General features: G+C 43.4%; 1 protein-coding gene across 1 annotated transcript in view; it reads right to left on the bottom strand.

Moving 5' to 3' along the window:
* The window catches only part of aknad1 (AKNA domain containing 1), a 91,115-nt gene extending 70,254 nt beyond the window's left edge, over nucleotides 1-20,861 (bottom strand). The window contains exons 1-4 of the mRNA XM_085982435.1: nucleotides 20,751-20,861; nucleotides 14,098-14,571; nucleotides 8,925-10,255; nucleotides 253-327 (exon numbers count right to left, since the gene is read on the bottom strand). Of these exons, the coding sequence (XP_085838561.1) occupies nucleotides 253-327; nucleotides 8,925-10,255; nucleotides 14,098-14,431 (1,740 nt within the window). The 5' untranslated portion in view covers nucleotides 14,432-14,571; nucleotides 20,751-20,861. The remainder of the gene's footprint in view (nucleotides 1-252; nucleotides 328-8,924; nucleotides 10,256-14,097; nucleotides 14,572-20,750) is intronic.
* Nucleotides 20,862-23,772: the final 2,911 nt, after the last annotated feature.

Here is a 23,772-nt window from a genome sequence, read left to right as displayed (position 1 = left end):
GGACCCGCCCAGGTAATCAAAATTCTGGCCTATAGATGGCAAATTCTTTGCCATTTCACTAACTCTTATTACACTGATCATCCAGCTGATACAGCAATCTAGGAAACTCTGAATGCAAGAATGAACTGAGACTGAAAATTCAGCACAAGGTCTCAGCCTAAGATTCAGCTCAAAACTATACTCTTGCTGCCCATTTATTAAATTGTAAGAAGCAAAAGACCTTCATATTGTTGCTAATACTAATGCACCTACCTTAGCACCAAATCGCAACTGATCAATGGTATTCTCAGCTTCTGCATACTTTATTAATAGCTTGTCAAACTCCTCCTAAGAACAGAGCATGAGAGTAAAATTATAAAACAGAGCAGGCTTCTAAACACCTGTAGACAAAGAGATTTGGTTACTAATAAAATTGTTGCGAAGTTTTAGTTTAAAAATTCTGCAAAAGAAAACAGAAGACCCACCACACACACTTTATCCTTTGTTCCCTGCATAGATTTACCAGGGCCAATTTTCACTCCATTCACTGGGCAGGAATAGGGCGATAGAACTCCAAAAATCACTGCACTGAACCTACTGCCCCATTCCCGCTCCCAATCTGCCCGACATCATTTCCAACCGGTGCTGGAAATGCGTGTCCAGAACACCCGCCTCCTTATTAAGACATGCAAATCACGGTCCTATGACATACATAGGACCTCGATCCAATTTTGGGGTGTCAATGGGCGGAGTGTTTGTGCGGCACTATCTGCATAAAGCAGTCTAACCAGTAGTCCTTATAAGGACTGACGTAGGCCACACTGGAAACAGAACAGGTAAGTTTTCTGAATTATTTTATGGGGCCAGGAGGAGCGTGAATGGCCCCCAAAAATCTTCCAGACCACTACTGGTCCTTTCGCTCCCCCCCTCCCCAAAACTGTCTCCCACCCTCCCCTTAAGTCTTGACTTCTGGCTTGTCTCCGTAGAGGATTCTGGAATTCACTGCTTGCAGCTCACCAATCAGGTGCAAATGAGGCTCGACCATCAAAATGTAGGACATTGGGCAGGCAGCACAGTTGTTGTGGCCACCTGATGTCTGCCTATAATGAAAGTCGACCCTACTTTATTTTGATCACATACCGTACTTTGTGTTAGAGGGCAATAAAACTTCAGCGTTGAGACAGCATCATAAACTGTGAGAATGCAGCTCACATATTGCTCATTGTAATAAATTTAAAAGTAAACTTAATAATTATTTGCCATTGTTTACCATTACCAGTTTTCCTTTTTGGCAGCAGGGGTATAATGACAGACAGTAATAGGTGACTCCCATTAACGAATCGAATGATTCATCAACAAAATGATACTTCACCACATAATTTGTCAAACCATAATTTGGGATTCATGTAACTGGATGATACCAGCGAATATTATGCCTACATCAGTTTAATACATATATATGGAATATATATGAACGTAGAAAAAGAGTGGAAAAAAGATCATCAGACCCATAACCTCGCACACCATTTACCACCCACTAACCAGACTATCTACTGAAGGCGGCAAAAAAAGCAGAAAGAAGCCTGAACATAATTCAGGAAAAAAACTCTTGAGGAATTTCTCTGTCTTCCTAGGGCAATCATACAAGCTTCAGGAGACCGTTGTTGCCCATAACTCAATAACCAACAACTTACCTATAACTGGAAATGTCCTGTTCTATCAGGAATTTGTCAAGTTTCTTTTCCAAGTATTGTAGCAACTCTATATTCCATACCACATACATGTCTCAGCAGTTTCTTTCAGAGGGTGATGACTATCTACAAAACCTGACTCTTTGGGGGCGATTTTGCCGGCGCTCAGGGGTCGGGTTTAGAGGTGGGACTGCTGGCAAAATTAAAAAGATTGGCAGTGGGTCCTGAACCCGCTTCCAACCCGCCTCCAGGAGTTGCGCAGGGACCCGACACCTCGCGGCGGGAAGAGGATTATAGCCACTTAACTGCTTGTTAACAGGGAGTTAACAGGCAGTTAAGAGGCTTTTTCCAATTTTGACACATCTACTGCGGCCTTCCCAACGTCAGGAAACCCCGCCAGGGTAAGTGTGGCGTGCTGTGGGCCTACTGTAATGTTTATGTATAGATGACAGTTGCAGAAGTAGTGTGAATGATCCAATGGGATACTGGTGAGTTGCAGAGGTAAGAAAATGTTGGGAAAGTCATTTTTAATGTGTTTAGAATTTTCTGTACGTGACAGGCTTTGAAGTATTTGTGTAATCCCACCTCATTGGGAGAACCTCTCTCACCAGTGACAGATCGCTTCTGTAACCTCACCTGCAGCTGCCATCTGTTTTAGCCTAAGGATAGAGTCACTGGAGAGCCTGGGTGCAAGGACTCCCCTTTGTACAGTGATTGTCATCATTTGCAGCACCTCAATGCTGTCAAACACTGAAAAAAATTATCTGTCAAAAAGAAATGGTGGTGGCTCCTTTAAGAAAATCGGCAGATGACGCGTCATAAACTTTCTCTTAATTGGCCGGCAAGCACACAGGGTGGGCTTAACAAGGCTAATTGACGCAAAATAGCGTCTGACGTCGCTGGGGGTGGGACTAGAACCCGAAAGGCAGCAGTCCCGCCTCCAACGCGCCTCTTCAGGTAAGATCCCGGCCTATGTCTATATAGATTTTATATGCATGAATTCTGGTCCTACTGCCCATATCAATTTAAACTATTCCTCCCACCCCGCTTTCTGTAAGGACTCTATTCCATTCTCCCAGTTTCTCCGTCTCCATCACATCTGTTCTGCTGATGTCACCTTCCATCCCAGTGCTTTCGGTATGTCTTCCTTTTTCCTCAACCGAGGATTCCCCTCAGCTATGGTTGACAGGGCCCTCAACCGTGTCCATCCCATTTCCCACACTTCTCCTCTCATCCCTTCCCCTCCCTCCCAGAACCACGATAGGTTTCCCCTTGTCCTCACCTTCCACCTCACCAGCCTCCACATTCAACGGATCATCCTCCACCATTTCCACCACCTCCAGCGTGATGCTACCGCCAAACACATCTTCCTCTTCCCTCCCCTTTCAACATTCCGAAGGGACCATTCCCTCTGTGACACACTGGTCCACTCTTCAATCACCCCCAACAGCCCCTCCCCTTCCCACACCACCTTCCCTTGCAAGCGCAGGAGATGCAACACATGCCATTTTACCTCCTCCCTTCCCACCGTCCAGGGCCTCAAACACTCCTTCCAGGTGAAACAGCGATTTACTTGTACTTTCAATTTAGTATACTGTATTCGCTGCTCATGATGCGGTCTCCTCTACACTGGGGAGACCAAATGCAGATTGGGTGATCGCTTTGCAGAACACCTCCATTCAGTCTACAAGTGTGACCCCGAGCTTCTGGTCGCTTGCCATTTTAGTTCTCTGTCCCGCTCTGTCCTTGGCTTCCTACACTGTTCTAATGAAGCTCAACGGAAGCTCGAGAAATAGCACCTCATCTTTCGACAGCAGGTGCTGGCAATGATTCTGCTGTTGCCATTTAAACCTTCTCTAGACCCACCTTTTGTTTCTTTACTTGTTCCATTATCATCCCCTTTTGCCTTGCACCATTATCCCATTTGTCATTTAATCACTCCTGCCTTCTACCCTCCCCTTCACCCTTTCCTTGTCTCTGTACTTGCTTAAAACCTGTTACATCTCTAACTTTTTCCAGTTCTGATGAAAAGTCATTGACCTGAAACGTTAACTTTGTTTCTCTCTCCATAGATGTTGTCTGACCGGCTGAGTATTTCCAGCATTTGCTGTTTTTGTTTCAATTTAAAATAACCTATCTAACCAGCCTGTATGTACATTACTAATCATTTAAAAAAAATTCAATCATATCCCCTGCAAGCAAGTGTTTCTCCAAATTAAGACTGTGCTCATTACTAAGAGCTATAGGCCTAGAAATTCAGTCGCGTTTGCGCCCACTTAGGGGCGAAAGAGTGGGTTGCGCCGGAAGTTTTTTAGTGCCCGAAATTAAGTTGGTCCCTAACAGCGGCGTTAGCCGGTAGCGCTGCGCCGGCACCGATGACGTCATCGGTGTGCGCAGCGCCCCGGTTCCAACGCGATTCCGTGCCGAAGGCCAAATTCAGTTGCGGCCGCCTCGCCCGCAGCGGCCGCAAACGTTTGAAAAACGGGGCCTTGCAGCTCCGAGAGGCCGGCGCATAAAGGTGGAGGGGCGGCCGGCCGCTTTCCCGGCGGCCGCATGGCCGCACCTCCCTCCCCGGACTCCTGCACCACCCCCCCGCGGCATTGCTGTCTGACTCCCGCGAGCCCGGCACTTCTCCGTGGTGCCGGGCTCATTTGCCGGGGGAATCCAGCGGCGATCTCACGGCTGCAGGCAGCTCCTCCTTAAGAGGAGGAGGCCTGCAGTACCCCAGCCTGCCGCACCGCATCGGGTGGCGCAGCGGCAGCTGGACGCCTGAAATAGACTTTCATCGCCCCAAGCGAGGCGGCCAAACCCTGCAATAGCGCCCGCCTCCGTCTTGGCCCGTCGCAACTGAATTTCAGGCGGGCGCTACGGGAATCCGGGCGAGCGCTAAATTTCGGGCGCTAAAGCCCTGGCGGGGCCTTACTGAATTTCTAGGCCATAATATTTGATATCATCCTGGTCACTCTCCTCTGAACCTTCTCCAGGGCATCGCTATCCTTCTTGATGTGTGGGGGCCAAAATTGGACACAAGCACTAAGTACGGTTGTACCAAAATCCTTATGAAGACTGAGGGCTAGAAATTGGGTTGCTCTGCGCCTCTCGTTAGCACCCCTGGGCTAATGCCCTGGTGCCTGGCACTGCTAATGCCTCCCGCGAAATTCAGGAGGTTAGTGGCGGTGGCAGCCGGTAGCGCCCCACTCCACTGTGCCGCCGATGATGACGTTATCGCCGTGCACAGCGCCCCAGCTGCAAACTTCTCTTGCGCCCCCTGACCTATGTACGACAGGATCAGGGGGCGGTTTTGCAGCGGCAGCAGCGCAATTTAAAGGGCAGGTGTCGGGCAGCCATTTTTATTTTGGACAACTGCCAGCACCTACCCTCTTTCACATTTGTATGCGGGGTGCCGGCTGCGATCGTTCAGCCAGCGTCTTGAGTGCTGGGCTGTTTCCATGGCACCCCGCTCCCCAGTGGTCCGGCAGGGCCCCGTTGCGTACAGCGCTAGGCCCCTCCCCTTTTATCAGGGGAGGAGGCCTGCAATGACATGGCATGTGACATTGAGTAGTAGCGCTCCAAGAAGGAGGTGGAGTGATTACAGTAGTGCCCCACCTCCTCCTTGGGGTGCTACTACTGAATTTACTACTGAATGTAGGGGCAGATAAATTGGCCAGAAAAAGCAATAATCCTGAGGATTGGGAGCAGTTTAGGATTCAACAAAGGAGGACAAAGGGATTAATTAAGAAGGGGAAAATAGAATATGAGAGCAAGCTTGCAGGGAACATAAAAACTGACTGTAAAAGCTTTTATAGATATGTGAAGAGAAAAAGATTGGTGAAGTCAAGCGTAGGTCCCTTGCAGTCAGAATCAGGGGAATTTATAATGGGGAACAAAGATATGGCAGATCAACTAAATACATATTTTGGTTCTGTCTTCACAAAGGAGGACACAAATAACCTCCCAGAGATGCCGGGGAACATAGGTATTCTGCCCTCGCAACGCGAGAGGGAGAGGCAGCACAATAGGGTCTGATGAAAGGGTGGAACTGAAAGAAATCAGTATTTGTAGGAAAATGGTGTTAGAAAAATTGATGGGACTGAAGGCCGATAAATCCCCAGGGCCTGATAATCTACATCCTAGGGTACTTAAGGAAGTGGCCCTAGAATTAGTAGATGCATTGCTGGTCATCTTCCAGAACTCGATAGACTCTGGAACAGTACCCATGGATTGGAGGGTAGCTAATGTTACCCCACTATTCAAAAAAGGTGGTGGAGAAAAAGGGGGGAATTATAGACTGGTAAGCCTGACATCGGTAGTGGGGAAAATGCTAGAGTCCATTATAAAAGATGTAATAGCAAAGCACTTGGAAAGCAGTGACAGGATCGGACAAAGTCAACATGGATTTACAAAAGGTAAATCGTGCTTGACTAATCTACTGGAATTTTTTTAGGATGTAACTGGTAAAATAGATAAGGGAGAACCAGTAGATGTGGTGTATTTGGACTTTCAGAAGGCTTTCGATAAGGTCCCGCATAAGAGATTAGCGTGCAAAATTAAGGCACATGGGATTGGGGGCAAGGTATTGACTTGGATAGAGAACTGGTTGGTGGATAGAAAGCAAAGAGTTGGAATAAACGGGTCGTTTTCCGAGTGGCAGGCAGTGACTAGTGGGGCACCGCAAGGATCGGTCCTAGGACCCCAGCTGTTCACAATATATATTAATGATCTGGACGAGGGAATTGGATGTAATATCTCCAAATTTGCAGACGACACAAAGCTGGGTGGGAGGGTATGCTGTGAGGAGGATGTCGTGAAACTCCAGTACAATTTGGACAGATTGGGTGATTGGGCAGAAACATGGCAAATGCACTATAATGTGGATAAATGTGAGGTTATCCACTTTGGTGGCAAAAACAGGAAGGCAGATTATTATTTGAATGGCAATAGATTGGGAGAAGGGGAAGTGCAAAGAGACCTGGGTGTTCTTGTGCACCAGTCGCTGAAGGTAAGCATGCAGGTGCAGCAGGCGGTTAAGGCGGCAAATGGTATGTTGGCCTTCGTAGCAAGAGGGTTCGAGTACAGGAACAAGGATGTCTTGCTGCAGTTGTACAGGGCCTTGGTGAGACCGCACCTTGAGTATTGTGTGCAGTTTTGGTCGCCTTATCTGAGGAAGGATGTTCTTGCCATGGAAGGAGTGCAGCGAAGATTCACCAGGCTGATACCTGGGATGGCAGGAATGACGTATGAGGAGAGATTGTGTCGATTGGGCTTATACTCACTGGAGTTTAGAAGATTGAGAGGGGATCTCATCGAAACCTATAAAATTCTGTCAGGCCTGGACAGACTAGATGCAGGAAGGATGTTTCCGATGGCCGGGGAGTCCAGAACCAGGGGTCATAGTCTAAGGATAAGGGGTAAGCCATTTAGGACTGAAATGAGGAGGAATTTCTTCACCCAGAGAGTGGTGAACCTGTGGAATTCTCTGCCACAGAGGGCAGTGGAGGCCAGTTCATTAAATATGTTCAAGAAGGAGTTGGATATATTTCTTAAGGCTAAAGGGATCAAGGGATATGGGGAGAAGGCACGGACGGGGTACTGAATTTGGATGATCAGCCATGATCGCATTGAATGGCGGAGCAGGCTCGAGGGGCCGAATGGCCTACTCCTGCTCCTATCTTCTACGTTTCTATGTTTCTAAGGCAAGGTTAACGCCCCAAAATGGGCTATGCCCAATTTTTTTCCCCTAAGTATAGTAGCCTTAGTTTTGTATACAACAACCCTACTAATAGAACCTAAAACCCTATTTACTTTCCCTTTAGTAACCTCATACTATTTGTGTTCCTTTAATAAATGATCAACTACTACTCTCAGGTCCCTTTCTTGATCAGTTACCTTTGCATGGTACAGACATGCCTGGAGTTCCCTAACCTCAAGTGCATGACACTGCATTTGTCCACATTAAATGACATCTGCCACATGTGGGCTTACTTATCGAACCTGTCTAAATCAGTCTGCAGCCTATCAGTTCTGAATTATTGTTTGTTCTGAATTGCTAGTCCCCGTGCACATTTTCATGTCATGCATGAATTTAAGAATGGTTTCATTTAAGCCCTCCTCAGTAATGAAAATGCTGAACAGCAAGCAACTCAATACTGTGGAACTCCGCTCATGACTGGCCCAAATCACATCCTTCCTATTAATAACAACGCTGTGCTTATGTGAAATTACAAGCTACCTATCCAGTGTATTAATTGTCCTATATTCACACAAGATCAGATTTTTTTTCTAACAACTGTCTATTATTCTTCATCAAATGTTTTTTGGATGTCAAGGTAAACAACATGATCCAGACTATCTTCACCCACCATTCTGGTCACTTCCTTAAAGAGCTCAATCGAGTTAGAGAGACAGGACCTATGTTTTGTAAAGCCTTGCTGGGTATTGCCTAATAATTGCTCAACTTTCCAAATGATCATATATCACATTCCCTATTATACTTTACAAGATCATAACATAGATTCTGTTGCCTGAATGTTGTAAAATCATATCAATTGAAAACTTTCTGTAGAAAATATGTACTTTTGAACACAATTTTGTTAAAACCAACATTACGGTCAAGGTTTTCTGTGCTCGCCACCTGCGATTTTCTGCCTATTAAAGCGATCAGTCCAAAAAAAGTATGAGGCTGGTGAGTGGTTCAGGAAAGTCAAACTAGGAGAATGTAAAAGAACTAGTGGTGAAATGGAAATAAACATTGATAGCGCTGCGCCCATTTTATAGGCGTAAAACAGGCGCCCAAGGGTCCAATGTAGCAGACGACATGCGCACGCTCATTCCGTGTCAGATATGCGCTACCCGCCATATTGGTTAAGGCTACTCAGTAAGCATCCAGGGCGGCACCTGAAACTGCCATTGGTCCCATTGCATATGTAAATTGGCGGCCTAATGCCCCTTTTGCCAAATTGGAATGCAAATGATTGCAGTATGTGGCACCTTACTTACCTTATTGTGGAGCTAGGAGGAACAATGTTCTTCCCGGCTTCACATTAAAAACAGAGACCACCCCATCCAAGCTGGCCGTTCTTGTCCCCCCACAACTGGTGAACTGCCTGGGGCTGTGAATGGCCGGTACTATCCTAAAGAGGTTGGTAGACGAATTAGCTGTGGTCCTGCCGCTGGCCTCATTAGGCACATGTGCTGCATCGGGATCGCGCCTGTTTCAGGCACAAATTCATTTCTAGACCACTAACTTTTTATTACCTGCAATTGTTGAAAAAGTTCAGGGGCATGATTTGCTTCCATGTATTGTTTTTTGTTATTAACTTTTGTTCTTGTAGAGATTACTGAAGATTGTGTACTATCCAGTACCTCTCGTACTACATCTACTGCTGATTTATGAATGGCATGGGGATTTTCTGATAAGTTGGGTGAAGATTTTGCCTTTTTTATTCTTGGTCTTGAAGGATTATAATTATTGGAAGTATTCCTCTTGGGAATTTTGACCTTGGATGCAACTTTGGAAAAGTCAGGCAGAGGATAATGTTGTTTCCCTTTACCATATTTGATTTCATTGTAAGAAATTGTTCTTCCCATTTTTACCATAGGGTTTTGAGTGATTCCTGATATTGTTTTAAAACTAAGTTGTGCGTGTGCATTCTCTTCCTGTATTATTTTTGGTGGAGTCTCTGGTCCCCAATTTCTTGTCTTTTTTCTATAAGTGCCATTATTTTCCATGTTCCCCTGAGCAGATCCACTGTAGTGTGAATCATTTTCATCTTGTAACACTTTTTCTTCATTTGCAAATTTGTCATCTATCTCTTGTTTCCTTGAAAGATCTGCTTCTGATTTTGTAAATTTGTTAATGTTTATGAGTAAATCATTACTGGCTATTGATAAAATATGGTTTTTAATTACAGTTTCCTCAATACTGTCTGTAAAAGACGTCTCTGGTAAAGTCTCAGAGTCAATGTACATAGTTGAACGAAGTGCCAAGTCTTCTTCAGAGAAGTAACGCAGGAGTGATTCAGCAATGCTTGATCTTCCACCACTAAGCTGATTGTGTTCAACCGGAAAGCCATTTTCAAATTTAGTTCCATGTTTGGATACCAATATATCAGCCGTATCCTCTGACAAAAAAGTATTAAGTTCACTTTTATGATGAGAAGCTTTAGCTTCTGTACTGAGCTCATTGTCAGGCACTTCTTGTTGGGAGAATGCATTTTCCACAATTGATCTTTGATCTCTAAATGGGAGAGATTGGATCACCCCACTAACAGGCACATGACTTGACTGGTTCCTAACAAGTCTCGTTAATGGTGGCATGTGATCAACTAAATCAGGATTCTCATCTGTATGATGTCCACTAACATTCTGTAAGTTACCATCATAAGGCAGCTCTTCTTGCTCCTCGTCAGTGGTATTGTCAGCTATGTCCTGTTGAAAACTACTTTTCAAATTATCTTTTGTTTCATCATGTTTGTCTGAATAGCTAGAACTGTGAATATCTTGGTTATGTTCATACTGAGTTTCTTCAGTGGTTAGTATTTCATCCTCATCACTGCCATCATATTCATTTTCAATCTTGCCAATATCTATTGTAGAAACAGAGAAACATTGTCATAATAGAAACCCTGCTTTATTTTCAGTAATTTCTTTAATTTTCATGGTACTCAGCTCAATCAGTGCTCGTCCAAATCCAAGCCACATATTGTTCAGAATCTAATCAAATTCTTTGATCAAATCAACTAGAAACTCCTACAAAATGTTATGAAGTTTATTGCCAAGTTACATAAATATTGTATGGCCCTATTTTGATTAAGATTCAAAGTATTTTCTTTCATTCCCATAATTCAAAAAGGGAGTGAAATAATAAGTTTTTTTTCCCATTTGTCATTTTATTCTTCAAATTATGCAGATTTGAACTCTTTTTCTCCTGCCCTCTCCACACACACACGTACACAAACAAAAGTTTCCCACACAATAGTTGAATGATGATGTCCTCACTGAAAGATTAATTTGGGATAAGGTTTGTGGGAAATTAATCTTCAATTGAAAACCAGAAAATAACTTTCCAGTATATTGTATACTGCAATATCTTTTTAATCCCTGGTGGTTAAGAGAGGGGTTTGACAAAAAATGGCCACCCAGAATTTTATTAGGCGTTCTTGAGTCAGGTCTCCAAAAGAAGACTCTGATACCTTTTGAAGTCTACTTTGACCTACCGATTGCTGAGTGCAGGAGACAGCTTGTGCTTATTCTTATGCTAACTCCAGTCAGCTAAATACAAGTGAGCAAGAGTGTTATGTTCAATGCTGAGCAAATCTACATTACAGGATATTAAGCATATTAGGTCATGCTTGGATTCATTGGCAGCAAGGGCCACAATCGCATAATGAGAGAAATAGCAGGTGAAGCCCTAAAATCTTAATCATGGGGAACTTCTGATTCTTTCAAGTCTGTATTCATCACCCTGGCAATATAGTCATGGTGTCTGTTGCTATCCTCTGACGAAGTTAGTAAAGTAATTAGATCAGGATGGGAAAAGGGCAGCATCTGATGCCCCGCAACCTACAGGAGAGTACACAATGGAGGAGAAATTAGACCTCGTGTCCATTTTCCAGGCGAACAACTGGGGCAAAAAAGACCAATTTTGTGGGGGCTATGTACCACTCCCCAAGGACACCAATTCAGAAATTCAGGCTTGCATGGACTCGGGACTACTGCCTAACCAGCAGTTCTTAAAGGGACTGCTGGTGGCCATCACCAAAAAGGTAACCTTTTTTTCCACATACTCAACTTATTGTGGAGCCAGGGGGAGCAAGAGTCCTCCTGTTCTCCTCCGCTCCCCCCACCTCCGGATTTACTTTAGGGTCGCTGCCAGCCCAAGTTGGAAGGCGCTAAAGCAGTGTGCTGCCTCTAGAGGCATGGCAGGTGCAGCAGCTCACGCGAAATATTAAAATGACTCCACAACAAAGTGGACTGATACTCCCTGGAGGTAGGGTTGCCAACTCTAGCTGGACATATTCCTGGGGGTTTCATCACGTGATCTCCTACCTCCAACCACCCCACCCAGTAAAACAGCCTTTTTATCCCCCCATGATTTTTTCCCTGGTTTTCTCACAGCAGTGTCCAGGAGATTAATCTTTAATTACTGGCAACTCCAGAACAATTTGAGGGGGTTGGGAACCCTTCCTGGAGGTAGTATTCTCACATCACTTCAGTCTGACACTGCATGGAGTGTAAATCCGGTGTCGTACCTAGTTTTACAAGGTGCTCAGGGAGTCTATTGGATCTCTTGGGCACTTTTAAAATTTACTTTATTTCAATTTAAAATTTGAGAGCAGGGAATCTCCCCTTGCACTATTTGAATTTTAGGAGAGAGGTCAGCACATCCATGTGTTATGTTTTTGGTACTTTTTTACTTTGTGTTTAGTGTCTTAGATCACTCTTGTAGCCAACTCTTCACACCCTAATGTGAGCATTGGTATTTATAATAGGAAAAAGTTGAAACAAAAGTGTGACAAGAGAAAGCAAGGTTTGTAGACAAGAAGTGCATGCAGACATAAGATTTTTAATATATTATAAATGGAGGAATTAAAAATAGTTTTCTCTAATAATATCACTAAAATTGAGTCAGACATTTAGTTAGGATTAACTTTAAGGAATTTAAGGTCCATTGGCGTGCCTAACCCAATTCAAATCATTCGAATTACAGACCAAACTGTAAGATGCTATAAATTTCAGAGCAACTCATATCTGTTCTCAATGTCGCTATGTATGTATGTGATTTCTCACTTCTTGAGCAAACCTCTTTTTTGTATATATCTGTTATATCAGGCTGCATTTATACTACAGCTAAAGTGTCAGTGCAACACTGCTATGCACCATTACAATTGTAGCGTAAATGCTAAAAAGCAGTTCTAAGGTAGTGTTTCCAGAAAGGTGTCAGGCCATCTGCTACTGAAACCCTTATTTATACTATTGTTATCTTCAGACTCGACTATTCCAATCCTCTCCTGGCCAGCCTCTCATCTTCCACTGTCCATAAATCTGAGCTCATCAAAACTCTGCTGCCATATCCGAACCCTATCACCCCTGTGCTTGCTGACATACATTGGCTCCTGGTCCACCAACTCCTCGATTTTAAAATTCTCATTTTTGTGTTCAAATCCCTCTTTGACCCTCCCTATCTCTGTAGCCTACTCAGTCCTACAACCCTCCTCCAACTCTGCGTTCCTCCAACTCTGGCCTCTTATACATCCCCCACTTCCTTTGTCCCACCATTGGCAGCCATCCCTTCAGTCACCTAGGCTCTGGAATTCCCTCCCTAAACCCCTCCACCTCTCTCTTCTCCTTGAAGACCCACCTCTTTGACTACGTGTTTGATCACCTGTCCCAATGTCTCTTGCTGTAGCTCAGTGTCAATTTTTGTCTGATTACACTGTTGTGATGTGCCTTGGGACGTTATACTATGTTAATAGCGCTATATAAATGCAAGTTGTGGTTGTTATTAATCCTGCAGCACTGTAACCCATTTACTTCATATATGAGGTATATAAGTTTCAGTTCATCAGAGGCACAGACCTGTCTATGGAAACTGCCTTGCTGGGCCTTCTGAGCAGCATAATGAGTGTGGGGAGAAGTCTGAATTGCAGCAGCAACATGTGGTTGTTTGATTTAATTTAGTCCTCAATTTATTTTTTTTATCCTTCAAAAGTTTAGAAGCAGATTGCATTTGCAATCATAGGCCTAAATTGTCAGTCGTACAAATTTTAAAAAAATCACAGAACTCCTTATTAGCATCTTGCGGTCCATCATTTTGAGTTCAGAAGTCTGGAAAGAGAGGGGAAAGAGAATAAAGCATCTTGCAGACTGTAAACAATCCCTTCATGCTGTTGACTCCACTTAGAGAGAGTTAGGTTTCAGCCACCATGTCTCTTCTGATTTATGCAGGAGCCAGGAAAGGAGTTGTAGTGTTGGATAAATGAATTACAAGTGAATGCAAAACATTCAAATATTTAATTGTTATTTTTTAATAAAGTACAGATCTTCATTTAGGGTTACTTACAATGCCTGGTACTGTAACTGAAAATACTGTACAATATTAGTTTTTTCACAGGAAAGAATACACCTAATATCTTCAGTGTGTGATACATTCCAGACTGCAAGCCTACTTGAAAATGATCTTGGAATTAAACATCAGAGTTAATTAAATATTGTACCACTGATGGTGTATTACAGCTGATACTGAGAAGCTGATTCTGAGAAGATGACAAAGGCTTTCATCATTCACTTGCAAAGTGACTGTTGTCGAATTAATGCACTAGTACATGATTGTCATCAGTGCAATATCCTATAAATATTTTGTTTCCTTTGAGGGCATTAGAAAGAGAAACCCCTTACAGAATAATTAATAGTAATCACATTTACAAACCTGTAGTAATGTTAAGGCTAGCATCTTCTGCTGACGACTGAGAGAGGCAGATGGTATAGGAATCACATACTTCACTAAAATTTAAGTTGAAATTGTCATCCACATCCAGAAGTATACTGTGTTCAAAGGATTTCTCCCACACTGAAGAATTCGCTGGTCCTTGTTTAATCCATTCTTCATCTAGGATGTCGTGTGATTGTCGCAAATTAATGCAGTGGTTCTCCACAAATCTGCTGAATTGATAATCATCCATTTTTTCTAAAAGGTCTTCGTTATCATCTGTATCCAATTCATTTGTTGCATCAAGATTTATATCGGCTTCAAAGTATTCCATTTTTCAAAATCAGCAGAAATATTGTCAGAAAAATTATAATACTAGACAGTTATCGATTTGTGCTATTCTAGCACGTGTTCTTTTTAGAACTTTTTTTCATGTAATGAAGTCTGAAATAGGTACTGCAGAATTAGAATAATCTATGTAGGAGAGAAGAAAAGAGAGTCATGCAGAGTTTATTGTCATTAACATTTGAGTACACTTACTTTAAAAAAAGTGATATTGTTACTTGTCAAATGTTCTCTTGGGAAATGTGCAGTATAAGTATAGAGTCAGAAATTGTATACGTAACATTAAAAATTACATATTCTATTTTAATTGTGTATTAAATACCATGTGCCAATCCAAAATATGTGGCATTGTTATGTGCCAATTTGTTTTAAGTGAGTATTGAAGGAATTTATTATAATTAAATGCCCTCAAGCATGTTTATCACATCAACTTCAGATATATACACATATCTTATCTGCATAAATGCTTTATTTACTACTACAAAACTAAACTTAGTACTGAATTTCATTTGAAACAACTTAACTTTAATAACTTTATAGATGAAATATAAATGGTACCACTGAAATCCATCAATACTCGTACTAAAGGTAGTTTCAGGGTGCATTTACACTACAGGGCCTAGTTTCATCATCACAATGCCTAGGGAATGCTCAGGTTCGCCGGCAATATGGATAGAAAAAGGAGGTGGGGGCCTTCTACATCAGGTCTCTGCCCCCACTATAGTGACCTAGGATTACTGGGGCTTTCCCAAATGAGCAGACCTGGGTGTACACCTACAAGAGGAAAATGAGAGAGGAATGGGCAATCCCAGCCCTCACACCTCCACTTCCTCCAAATGCCCAAATGCAGGAGTGCCCCTAAAAGCTGGCTGCGGGGCTTATGTTGAGACTCTCCTCAGTTTGGAGGGTCGAGGGGGGGCCTGAGAGTATGCCAAAAAAGAGCAGCAGGGCAGGTAAGTACATTTTGTTTTCTCCAACATGATCTTCAAGGCTTGGGGCCTTCTGGCTGCTGCTGTGCCCCAAGGTCAGCAGCGAGGATCCTGGTGCATCTGCCCTGCCAGATTACCACCCAGGTGCAAAAATCTACTCCATTCTTTCTCCTGATGCCTCACTATTCTGGTTCATTTCACTTTCTATTATTTTACCCATTACAGATGTCCAGCTCACATGTTTACAGGTCCTTGGGTTAATCTTTCCATCCATTTGCATTAACACTCTTCATCTCTTAGCACAGCTTCCATATTAGAGGGTGTCTTAAAATATTCACCAGATTTTATTGAAGCATTTTACAACGGGAGGAATGTGTGTTTCCTTATTAGGGATTAGAGATATCAATTTCTGTTACGAGGAACACCTAAAGTGGCCCCTAATTGATTCAAACTCAAACAATTAGCATACCATTTGGATATAATTGGTTTCTCTTCCTATTGTTCACAAACATAAATCAGATCAATTTTCGTTCAACTTTGCACTTAATTTTGAGCCCATGGGGAGGGCAGAAAAGGAGGAAATGAAATCCTAAAATTCCACTGCTGCTGGTTACTAAATCTTGTAAAGAGAGTTTGATAGTGTATGCATTTGACTTGATAATAGCAAATGAAGTTCAATACAGACAAATGTAAGATGCTGCATGGTAAAGGAAAAAAATGTGAATCATATGTATTACATGCACTGGATACAGCTTGCCAAGAGGGAAGTTGAACTAGACATAAGCATGTTATTTGACTCTTCACTCACCATGTCCAAAAAATGAGACAAGGATAAACAAAGTAAGCACCTTGGGATATTTTTCAACTTTAAAGGCACTATATAAATGTATGGTGTTGTTGCAGTCATTACTGTAGTAATAAAAAATAGTTGTAATGAATAAGTCTGATTCTGTTTTGCTTGTCACATTCATAATTATTAAAGTGTAATTATCTTTTGCAGCACAAGTGTGTACAGGATCTGAGCGAGAACTTTGCTGGGTGCAGAAGAGAGCAACAGAAAGGATAATTAGAGTAGTTTTTCATGAGGTTGCTCAGAGTTAGTATGAGGGGGAAGCAGGGCCTATTTCTGGTCCATCTTATAAAAGTTGATTTTTTTGAAGTTATTTGTAAATTGCTTGTGATTTAAGTTCATAAACATACATTCTCAGATAAACTGCATGTTAAATGTACAGGGCCATAACAGAGATAGGTAGTAATACTGTACAAGAATGGCACCGTCTACTTTTAACTCCCCATGTCATCTATCTGCACACTCCTCATCAATAAGTAAGGGCTCTAAATAAAACAGTATGAAGGCATACTAGACAGATTAGTTGCAACTTTGGAGGAAACCCAATCATTTTAAATGTATTAATGTGACATTGTGAGTGAATTTATTCAAATAAGGTTTTCTTTCATTTGCTTTCAGGATTTGAAAACTATTGAAGTATCAGGTTCAGTCAGTAAGTTATCTCCTTTTGTGTAGTAATCTGAATGTGGTACAAGTGGTTGCCATATGTTGATGGTTGTACACTGTAGAACAGGTATACAAGTGACCATCATGTTGAATAATATTAATTGAAATATATAGTAACAGTATTTTTTAAAAGCAACTGGATGAAAATTTAATGCTGTCTGGTCAGCAAATTACTTTTTTAAATGACTTTGTTAGACTGCATTGCAACCACTAGCAAGATTTTATCAGCAAGGTTACAAACAAACAATGATTTTAGTCCATTATTTATCCATAATTATTCAGCATGGTCATCAGTCCATCTTGGATTTGGAAAATCCAATAGAGATATTTCTGAGTCGGGATCGCCTGGGCACTGTATCAGAAAATTGGGTACGTTGGAATACCTGTAAAGGATCCAGCTTGATTTTCTTTCTATTTAAATTAATCTGAATGAGATAGTTTTGTTCAAGTTTAAAGTCAAGAATGACAATCACTGCGGCATACGATGATTGAAGACACGTGGACAGGGCAAGTTTCTACTCTTTTTTTTTGCATCTCCCTGGAGATTGTGTGGATACAAGGGAGGCAAGGAAGAGGGGATTGGGGTTGATGGTGTGCAGAAATTACACCATGCTCAGCTGCAACAGGCTCAATGGACCAGCTGGTCTTTGCCCGTTCTTTTTCATATGTGTGTTGGTGTGCACCTCTGGTATTCCTATCATCATTTTGCCAAAAGTTGCTTCAGCGGTTGAACGAAAGGGGAATAAAGTGATGTGGGAACAAGGCCGCAGATAGAATTAGGACTATTGTGTGGAAGATAAATATTAATGCGGACTGGGTGAGTCAAATGGCTGGTTTCTGTATTATAATTTCCACCTAATTCTATGTTAAAGAGTAATGATCACCTAGGCTAATTTCAGGAACTGGCACTGATGTTCAGAGAAGTCATGGATGATCACAAAATCATTCAGCCACCATATCTCACAAGAATCCTGGATGAAACTGTGTCAGAAAAGAATGTTTTTACTTAAAACGTTGTTGTTGCTAAATTCCATTTTTTATTATTAAAATTACATGTTAATTTATGATCAAGCCACACTGAATGGAGTTGGAGCATTGTGGAGCATTACTATGAAGATCATGGGGTGAAATTTCCTGTGGTGTTGTAATTGGGAAGTTACACCCAAGATTACTCCCATTCATGCACCCATTTTGCCAATGTCTATTTACACCCAAATTTCCTGCCAATCTCATTAACATACACGGAACGTAAAAAGGCTGAAATCTCTGGACGCACACCATATATTTCTTTTTTAAGCCATCCATCATTCATGCACATTAGGCACAGCAAGAATATATAATCATGGAAATTTTACAATTTTTAATGTGATTATACTGATGCCATAAAATGCAGAAAGTTAAAGCTTATAATTAACAGCGCAAGTACTGTACCTTTATAACGACATACTAACTGTAAATGTAATGTTAATCAACCTCTCTGGCCCAGAAATTGAACAATTTAAACTGTATGAGTTTCATTCCTTCAGGTGTTAAATTATGCTGATTTTTAAAATGTCAAATGTCCTTACTTTACCTTTCTGTCAATTCTTTTCTCTCTATCTTAATCTAATCTTTCTTTCCCTCTCATTATTACCTGATTTGATTCTGGACCATATTTTGTGACCCCCTCCAGGTCCATACGTGCCCCTCGGGGCCGTGCAAGTTCTGGGTTTAGGCAAATGAAGCACATGCGCAAGAATCTTCTTGGCAGATCCACCGCATCCCTGGGAGTTGGGCCTCTGCGGGCAGAGAGTTGCGCTATTTGCCCAACATCTGCCCGCTGAATGTCTGTGAAATTCTTATGCCTGGTAAAAGCAGGCATAAGGCCTGCTTTTACCAACATAAGAGTTTTAAAAAATAGAAAAATAAAATGTTATCACTCATTTATAAATTAAAAACCCTGTCCAATAAGTTTATTTTTAGCTCCATTAAAACATAATTTTTTTTCAAAAAATTAAAATTTTTGTTTAAAATATTTAATTAAATGGCATTTAAATTAATTTAAAATATATATATATATTTTAATTTATTGCATGTGTTCGTGTATTTTTTAACTGATCCCCATTCATACTTATGGGAGTTCCGTATGTACAAACTCCCGTAACTATGAATGGGGATTCCCTTCTTTTATTGGTTGGGCCGGCCCACGTGTTCCCAGGGGCGCTTGCGAATTGCATGCGCCCCTGGGATACGTGGACCGCTGCCCGCGCGTACCTGGAGAAGCCCAGGATCGCAAGCCTCCATACCTCCCCGGACCACCAGGTAAATGCATAGGTATTTTACAGGTCGGAGGCACCCGCCCGTTGGAAGCCTCCGATCGCAAACATTGGCCCAATAATTCACAATCTTTCTCAGTCTTTCCTCTGTTACTTTCTCAATCTTTAAATCTCATTGGTTAAGAAGATATTAATGGCCCAGAAATTCGGGTCCCAACGCATGAGTACGCACGGGGTACTCGCGCGTAGGCCCAACGAAAGTGCCAGTTTCGTGCATGCGCGGGAAACCGGCACTTCCGTTCCCCTGAAAGAAGAGGTTGAGAGGTGGAACGCGTGCGCAGGAGAGGCAGCGCATGTGCATCGAACTTACATTTTTTTTCCAGGTTTTTCCGGGAGGGTAAGTCTCCAGCAGTTACACTTTTAAAAAGCAGGCGCAAGGCCTGCTTTTAACAAGGTAAGTGGTGAATTAATTAAAATTAAAACATTTTTTCCACAGGTTTATTATTTGTAAATACTTTAAAGAAAGGTAAGTTTATTTTTAGCCCCGTTAGAAAATGTAATTAATTTTTTCAACTATTTAAATTATTGTTTAAAATAGTTATTTCATGTAATTTATAGTTATTTTAAAAAGGTGATTTTTAAAAAATTTATTTGAAGTTTTAGTGATGTTTTGGGGCTTATAGTATTTATAGGTTTGACAGCTCTTCCTGTCAAACTTATGAATGAAGCATTCCCTGCTCCGATTGGCTCTCCGTGGCCCACGTGATCCCAGGGGATGCATCGAACTAGCTGCGCCCCTGGGATACGCAAGCACTGCGCGCCGGCAGTTGGAGGAGGCCCAGGATCGGAATCCCACGTGGGCCCACAGCTCAACGGCCGGCGCGCTAGCTAAGTGCAGGTCGGGGGCTTGCACCCGCGGGAAGCCCCCGACCCAAATTTCTGGGCCATTGTTGGTCCCGCCATTCACTAAAATTCCCGATGTGCCTTTGCCCTCGCTGCGCTGTTATCAGCTCGCAGTTCCAGCAAGTTATGGTGCAAAAAAACCTGCGCTGAAGGGTGCAGAAACAAGTCTAACTAACCGGGCACGCCGTGAGATGCCATGCTCCAGTAAGAGCCAGCCTATTATAAATGATGGGACATGTGGTCAAGGATTGATGGGCGCAAAAGACCGAGGAAATTTGGACGTAGCGTAATTACGCGCGAAATACACTTCCACCCGTTTCCTGGAAGGTACATATTTGCTTTGCGCCTCAATCACACGCGTCTCTGGGCGCAAGTGCACAAGAAATTTCACACTCAGTGATGTGAAGTCACTTCACCAGCGACAGCAACGGGTCTGTCGGGACGGGTAATTATTACTGCAGTGATAAAGCGGGTCGCAAATTTAAATCACAAGCGGCGCCACTTGACGCTTCTCCTTCACTCCGAGAGTTAAAGGGCACTTTCCCTATTTACTCAGCGCGCTGTGTTTGAAGTGATTGGCTAACCCGGAGGTTGCACCTTTGGTCCCAGCGTACGCTCCTTTTGAAAGTCTGTCTCCGCTCCTCCGCGGGTTCCTCTTCCCCCGCCCACTAAGAGTCTCGAGCTCTGCTATCTTTTAATACTCACGGTGCCGGTGCCGGTGCCGCTCGCGCTCCCGGGCGGATTTGAGAAGTTTACAGTTACGCGCTGCCCTCCCCGAGCTCGCTCAGCCTTCAAACTCGGCGTCAACGGCGGATACATAAATTAGGCAAATGAGAGATCCCCGCGCTCTCATTGGCTCAAATTTGAATCGGAGCTCGGAGGAGGGGGCGGGGTTTACGCGTTCTTGTTATGGTGACGGGGAAGCTGCTGCCCTGGCGGCAGAGTGGGCCAGGCCGGCGTGCGCTCAGGATTAAACGTTCTCTGCGCAAATGTAACTGGGTCTAGTAACCGCGTCGTGTTTTTTTTCCACTAGAATCAGGGCAGTTCCACAACACCGTCTCAGGTTTGGCCGAAACTTAGCTTGCGTTGGCAGCGACAGTTCCTAAATGACAACTGTAGTGTATGTACCTTGAAGAAGGAACTATATTCTGCAGCCCCTGTATACTGCAGTACCAGTAGTGACCACCCCTGTATATTAGCCTGTGTAGTAACTTTGTATAGTAGTTCCAGTTTTGTCTCCATTCAGTAAACACCTGTTATAACCAACTTCTGCAGTCTGTGTCTCAATTACACATGGATGTTACATTGGCGACGAACAGATCCGAACTTACCTACAGTTCTGCACCACCTCACGGGGATCCATCCCTGAAGCGAAGTTGTTAGAGGTCGAGGCCAGAAGGAAGAAATCCAAAAAAAAAACAAACAGAAGAAACGGGCGTCGACCGTGGGCAACCGCCCTCTGATTCATCGAATTCGAAGATTTGCAGGAGAGGCTGTTGAGAGCTGGGCTTGGTTATCCAGTCTCTGGTGTTCCAGCTAATCGGGCTGGTGGCAGGCAGTACACTGATCCTTCCTGGGCTGCGGCGGGCTAGAGCTCAATCGGGTGGCTTTTCAACAGGGCCGAGCAGCGTTGTCGGGAAGAGGAGAGAGAAAGAGAGGGTGGAGCACACAGGGCGCGGCCGGTGCTACGAAGCTGGGCAGCGTACAGACCCGAGAAGAGGGAGGAAAGTGTCCCATAGGGTCTGCTCTGACGACGGGAACAGTAATTAAAATAAAAGAAATTAGAAGCGCAGAAAGCCGCGAGGAGCTGCAGTTTGCCACGGGGACCGCGGAGAGCGGCGTTGGCAGCAGCGCGGGGGGAAGTGCGAGAAGACCATAGGGCGTCGCCATCAAGGCATAAAAACGCCAGCAACAGCGCTGGCAGCAGTGGAAAAGACAGAAAGCGCGGGAGGTGCCATCTTAATCCAGCGGGTAAGAAGGCAAAGCGCGGGAGGCGCCATTTTGTTCAATCGGGGAAGAAGGCAAAGCGCGGGAGGCGCCATCTTAGATCTCCAAGGTGCCGAAGACTGGCAATATCTCTGCCTTCGATAATGCAATAGAAGACTGGACCACGTATGTGGAAAGAGTCGAAGTATATTGCAAGGCAAATGAAGTAGCCGATGAGAAAAAGGCATCGGTACTACTAAACTTAATGGGCGCAAGAACGTACGGCCTATTGCGGAACCTGATCACTCCAGTCAAACCGATGGAGAAGAGTTTTAACGAAATTGTTGATATCCTACAGGAACACCTAAATCCTACACCGCTGCTGATAGCAGAAAGATTTAAATTCCACAAGAGAAATCAACATAAAGATGAGAGCAATGCTGATTACCTTACGGAACTACGCAAGCTATCAAAGCACTGCCAGTTTGGAGCAGGACTGGCAGATACCCTACAGGACAAATTTGTCTGTGGACTCCTGAGTGAAGGAACCCAGAAGAGGTTACTCGCAGAGAAAGAGCTGACGCTAGATAAGGCTTTCAGCCTGGCAGTATCGTACAAAGCAGCAGCAAGGGGAGCTGCGGAAATACAGCAAAAGCCACAGGAATACGGCACCCATGAAATGACACGGGGATTTGAAAAATGTTATCGCTGCGGCAGAACAACCCATGACCAGAAGGACTGCTGGTCCAAGGACAAAACATGCAGGCAATGCGGAAAGATGGGACACATTGCACGAGTTTGCAGGTCCGGGAAGAAGACTAACGACAACAAAAAGACTACTAAGGAAAAGTACAGGAAAGTACAAAAGATGACGGACAGTAGTTCCGAAGACCAGAAGAGCGATAGTGAATCCGGGAACAAGAGACTAAGCTGTCTCAAACTACACAACGTAATCACAAAAGAGGATCACCGAACCATTTGGGTCACCCTCACGATAGCAGGGTCCCAAGTCAAAATGGAATTGGATACAGGATCAGCCCTGACCGTCATGAATCGACGAGACTACGAGCGGCTATTCTCACACATACCCTTGAAAGACACATCCATTGTCTTGAAGACATATACGGGGCAGAAAGTATACCCCAGAGGGAAAATAAGGGTGCCTGTCGAATACAACGGCAAGGAAATACAGAAATTGTATCTGTACATACTGCAAGATGGTGGACCACCGTTATTGGGACGTGAATGGATCAGAAAGATAAGTTTAGACTGGCACTCCATTCAGGCACTGACTGTGGCTGGTAAAAAGGATGACGACGTCACACCTGGACGATTGTCAAAAATCTTGGCTAACGCTAAAGAGGTGTTTCAACAAGAACTGGGAACTCTTAAAGGCGTAACCACCTCGATAAAAATAGAAGAGAATGCAATTCCCAAGTTTTTCAAAGCAAGACCGGTACCGTATGCAATTCGCCCAGCCGTCGAGGCAGAGCTGGAGAATGCAGGCGTGTTAACTAAGGTAGACTGGAGCGAGTGGGCGACACCCATCGTTCCTGTCATGAAGAAAACATTAAACAATAAGTCTGAGGAGCCAAGGAAGGTTCGCATCTGTGGGGACTTCAAGGTGACTGTGAACCCAGTCCTTCACACAGTACAGTATCCTCTTCCGAGGATAGAAGATATTTTCGCCTCACTATCTGGAGGGAAACGTTTTACAAAAATTGACCTAGCGCAAGCATATTTGCAGATGGAGGTTGAAGAATCCTCTAGGAAATATCTCACGATAAACACTCACAAAGGT

The sequence above is a fragment of the Somniosus microcephalus genome, chromosome 3 (genome assembly GCF_052327205.1).
Source record: "Somniosus microcephalus isolate GS21.2 chromosome 3, FLI_Smic_1.0, whole genome shotgun sequence".
Taxonomy (NCBI): domain Eukaryota; kingdom Metazoa; phylum Chordata; class Chondrichthyes; order Squaliformes; family Somniosidae; genus Somniosus; species Somniosus microcephalus.
The sequence above is the reverse complement of the archived record's forward strand: the minus strand, read 5'-3'. Positions and strand labels throughout refer to the sequence as shown.